This window comes from Camelina sativa, chromosome 14 (genome assembly GCF_000633955.1).
Source record: "Camelina sativa cultivar DH55 chromosome 14, Cs, whole genome shotgun sequence".
NCBI classification, from domain to species: Eukaryota; Viridiplantae; Streptophyta; class Magnoliopsida; order Brassicales; family Brassicaceae; genus Camelina; species Camelina sativa.
The window spans coordinates 21,448,827-21,454,046 of NC_025698.1; the positions used below are offsets into that span (position 1 = coordinate 21,448,827).

Sequence of the window (5,220 nt, forward strand, 5' to 3'; positions counted from 1 at the left end):
TGGAGTTCTCTCAGGACCCTTGATCGAAAAGATAAGTGCATTTTGGTGACATAGGTGGCCAAATTAATTCTTTTAAACCTCTCTGCAAGTCTCTGAAACGGGGGTGCACACTCATTCATCATATATCCACGCTCTAAGTCCCAGATATTTACCTAAGCCAGGTTATTTGTTTTTTAAAAAATATATACCTACTTAGACTATCAACAATGGTTTTAAGATTCAACACCCTCCACATCATATCTCTGTCTTCCACCTAATTATTCAACATCCACTAAAATTTTACACCATCACTATAAAAAAGTGTACATTGATAGCATAATACAATAGCACATATTTCGTAAGTGCTATTAAAAATAGTATTCGGATTTTGGTGCCTATATCATAGCATTTCATTAACGCTAAGCCCAATAATAACATAGCATAAAGCTATAATTACTCTGAACCGCCAACAATGAACCAAAATTTAGCAAAATTTTAACTTACCACTCAACACATTAACAAAAACCGCTCAACAAAAATTCACTTGGTTGTCTTCACTCATCACACTTAGCAAGACCTAAGTTTTATTTTCATTTTTCTTCTCTTCTCCTTCGTCTCTCCTCCTTCAAATTCTTCATCCGAAAAAAGCAAGCTTCTTCTCACTCTTTTCCTCTTCTTCTGATTTTGTCGCTAGTTTTGGTGGATTTTATCAGTTGCGCCTCAGATTTCAGATCGATCCATTATCTCTTTGTCCCAGATCCATCAATTAGCCTCAGATTTCCAGATCCATCATCCTCGACGCGGCGATGCAATGAAAGGGCTCGTCTCTGACTACGCCTTCAAGCTATAACGCCGCCGTTTCTATTTCCATTGATGTCTCCTTTTATCTCACACGATTCCAGTTTCGGGTTACTAACAGAGATTTCATTGAGGAGGAGCAGAAGCTTGGTGAGAGTAGGAGACAATTGAAACCGAGTTTCTCTTCTTCTACTCTGCGTCAATCGTAATGGGGGAGTTTGATTTGGAAAGCTTTGCTTGGATTTAGGGTTACTGCGTTCGTTGTCTCGTTTCGTTTTCTGTAATGGTCTACTGATAGAGATAAAGGATGAGCTTGTGATTCTTTCTAAAATTGCAAAGAGTTCAGGTTAAAGTTTCAAACTTTCTTCTAGCTTCACTTTACATATTTCATGTTCAACTATCTCAAGATGTCTCTAAATTTAAGTTTGATTCTCGGCTGAGATCAAAATGTTTCTTGCTAGATGTCTTTTTTTTAAAGCTAATGAAGTTTTCCAAAGGTTTGATTTATAGTTGGCTAGATGACTCTGATTTTCTTTCTTCACCTATTGTTTATTGTGCTTCTCTCTACGCTGCTAGATTTGTCTGGTTTGGCCAGAATCTCAAGTTTTGCAAGACGTGAGCGTTGGTCTGCAAAAAAGGGAAGCATGAGAATCATCATTGTTGTGTCGTTCCCTAATTTCTATTTCAGATTAGTAAAATCTGCTTGAAATTGGAGAACTATAACAGAAGAATTTTACTTCTTGGTTTGCAGGTGTCGTCGACTGCTGGTTAGTCCATCTATCCAATACCATTGATATCTTGCAAGCGTTCTTTACTGAGCTGGATCATGAGGAAGAAGAATAATTGTCAAGGACTGGTTAGTGATTCATCTTTACACATAAATGAACAAATGTTCTGGAGATTAAAAAAGTAAAGAACCTTTGATTCATGTTTTAACCTCCGATGTTTGCTGGAACGAAGGTAAATTGTTGTAAGAAGTGCAAGTGGCTATCTCGGTTCAAGAAGTTTGTCTATGAACACTTGCAGGACATGCTCAAAAATGATTTTTTTGTTGGTGCTTACAAGGTATATTCACTTGGCTTTTAATGTTTTGGTAGTATAAAGGGTTGAATCTTTATTTTTCAATAACTCTTGTGTTTTTCTGTTTTGGAACATTCAACATGACTTGAGCTTTTTGATCACTATTCACTAAAGTGTGATAAGTGAGTAGAGAGACGAATAGCACCAACCCATAGCACCAAGTTTGACGCTTCATGAAAAAATATGTGTGTCCTATTGTTTGATGGTGTGGGATTCAAAGGGGATGGTAACAGCCAATGGGATTGTGTGTGCCACTGTATAATAATATCAAATAAGATGACTTCTATATATTGTGTTCTTTTTCTTTGTTGTTGTTGTGCTTCTATTGGATCACATTTCATACTTATTTGGTGTTTGTATTGCATCAAGTAGACCATGGAGATGAACAATCAACAATGGAGGTTGTTGGCATAAAGAGAGAGAGGATAAACGTTCTTAGCTTGTGTGGTTAGTGTTTTTATCTACAAAATATTTTAGAGAGTCTGTTTCTAGATTACAAAATTTAGTTTTGTTTTTTCACAATTCTAGGAGACGTGATAAGTACTCTCAACGAACACAAGGGACCATTTTTCTCCTGAGGTGGAACAAGAAGGGTGATTATCTTCTTACTATTAGTGTTAATAGAACTCCAACCATTGTTCATGACCTTCAAGAGCATACAAATGGAGTTCTTTAGTCCAATATGAATAGAAGTACTTATGATGTTTTATGAGAGCTTTTTTTTTATAAAAGGCGTTTAATGATGAACTACTTCGTAAAATTACAGTTATATATCATTTGGTGATTAATGGAAAGAAACATGCTTTGTAAGTTTGTAACAAATTGGTTTTGTAGCATATAATTAATGGGATTTCCAATTTATATATTTGGAATAATAAAACAATACATCATTTTATAATGTAGCACATAAAAATTGCTACAAAACAATATAATATAACAAAAATTATGAGCTATCAAAAAATATATTAAAGCATTTGATTAGTGCTATAATAGAACGACATATAATAGCATATAAAAACTGCTTTTGTAGGGTGTGACCCTATTATAGTTGGGGAAGAGATAGCGTTTGAAAATTCGCTATCAATGACATATAATAGCATTTCTCTAGTGTTATCAAAACTCATATTTCTTGTAGTGCCTACAATGTTTTTTTAGTAAAATTCAACACCCTACCCCACCCTTTTTTTATTTCATTATTTTTGATTTCTTTTATGTTTTAGTTTTTCCGATTACGTATTAATAACAGCTATCGCTTAAATTTTAATTAACGTAATTAAGAGTTAAATAGTTTTTTTATTTTTAGTTTTATCTAAATTTTATGTTCTTTAATTAAGAAAATGTAAATAGTAAAAACGAAAAATAGAGAGAGTCATTATTAAAACAATATAACTACGAAAAACTTAAAAATGCAATACAATACAATAAGAAGAACACAATACAATACAATAAGAAGCACACAATACAACCAATAAAACACACATAACTAGTACAATAGACTCAACTAAAAAACTTAAAAATTATTTTAATCACGAGACATTCCGAACCTTGATAATATGTGTTTGACTAGATCTGCTTTCAGTTCGCGATGCACACTTGAATCACGCAATTCAGATCTAGCAAGTCAATGATTTGCAAATGCAGGTAGCACCTTGGTCGAGAATGACTACGGTGTACTAGACCCACTTACCTCATATTGATCATAATAGTTCCATCTTGCTCTGACCACCCGCTTTGTTGCATAGGCTTAGCGTTATCGTAAGCGCCAATCCATTTTCCCAGTTTTGTGTTCACGTAGTTGTAGCGATTTCTACATGTATCTGCACTACGTGGAGGATCAAATGAGCAAAACTCATTACAATACTCAGCAATTTTACCCCAAAATGATTTGATCTTTTGGTTTCTGCCAACAATGTTGTATGTTCCATATTTGATCCACCCACTCAATAGCACCAAGTTTTGCTCAGTGGTACATTTGGGGCTTTTTTGGGGGCCAGATGTTGAATGGTCGACGCTTGGAGTGGCTTCATTAACAAAACTTGTACCACCAAAAGCCATTTGCGTTGAAAATTCAGGAAATTCAGTTGCTCCTGAGTCCGGAACAATTTCATTATCTGCCGGAGTAGCAGAATAAGGGGGTGGTTGAGATGGATATGACATCCCCGAACCATAGTATCGATGATAGTTTGGAACAGCCGATACATCCCTGAACCATTGTATCAATGATATGACATCCCCGAACCATAATAACCCTTCTCTGAGAAACTTGGTCAAAAACCATAATTTGGCATATTTGGGGGTTGGTTGGAATATTGATTTTGATATGGATAATTGTTGGGATTTGGGTAGTTAAAAGGGTAATTAGAAGAATTTTGGATGGTAGAAGGGTTATTGTTTGGATCCATTTTTTCAGAGAAGACTGAAAAAGATAAAACCAAGAATTTATGAGAGGTAAATAGAAAATTATTGTGAAGAAGATGATTTTTTTTTTCTGTCTTCAAATCTAATGAAACAATTCTCTATTTATAGAATATGAAAATGATGAATTTTGGTATAATTTTTTATTTTTTTAAAAATCATAACAATAATTATCTTCAATAATGTAGATGCGAAAAACCCCAATAAATACACTCCATTATTTTTGGATGTATCTATCTATATGTTGTTGCGCAAAATTGTTTTGGTCCAGTAAACACATGGCACATGTAAAGATTGCACCCTCTTTTTTTTTTCAACCCGTTGAAATGAATCAACACTTGTGAATCCACGTCATTTTTTTCCATTTCTCAACACCCCCATTGCATCAATTAAGCAGTTGAATTTTATTTTCAACAACCCCATTGAAAACAGTCTAAGACTATGTGAATTAGCCATGTTGAATAATTTATTCAACTGTTGAATCGTTGCAAGAAGGTTGTTGAAAAAATTAGAAATCTACGTGTATTCAACAGATGCTGAATAAATTCAACATGTTGAATCAATTGAATTTGGGCCCGCATCAGCCACGTGGTGCCGCCGAGTTGGTCTGTATGATACAAACAAATGTTGGGTGAGTGAACCTCTTCAGCTTTTTTTTTTTTTTAAAGGATGTTATTGCTTTCTTCTGATTAGTCAGTCCTTCATATTTTTGAGATTTGGTCCTTCATATTTTTTAGATTTTCATCTCACCTTATATACTAACAATAAATCATTATATAACAAATCATTTATTAAAAAGAAAAAATTATACGAATTTTCAAGCTCTATAAATAGAGATTTGGATCATTTCTTTCGAACACATAAAAAAAAACACAATTTCTACCATAATTTTTTTATTGTTCTCCCAAAAACTCTTATTTATATCTTGAATTTTTTTTGTGAATTGAT

General features: G+C 33.9%; 1 protein-coding gene across 1 annotated transcript; it reads right to left on the minus strand.

The window, feature by feature from the left end:
* On the minus strand, positions 3,380–4,014 carry LOC104743842 (glutathione S-transferase T3-like). The gene is made up of 2 exons (XM_010464884.1): positions 3,545–4,014; positions 3,380–3,470 (listed from the first exon to the last, which is right to left on the minus strand). The coding sequence occupies exons 1-2, from the start codon at positions 4,012–4,014 to the stop codon at positions 3,380–3,382; spliced, it is 561 nt and encodes a 186-aa protein (XP_010463186.1).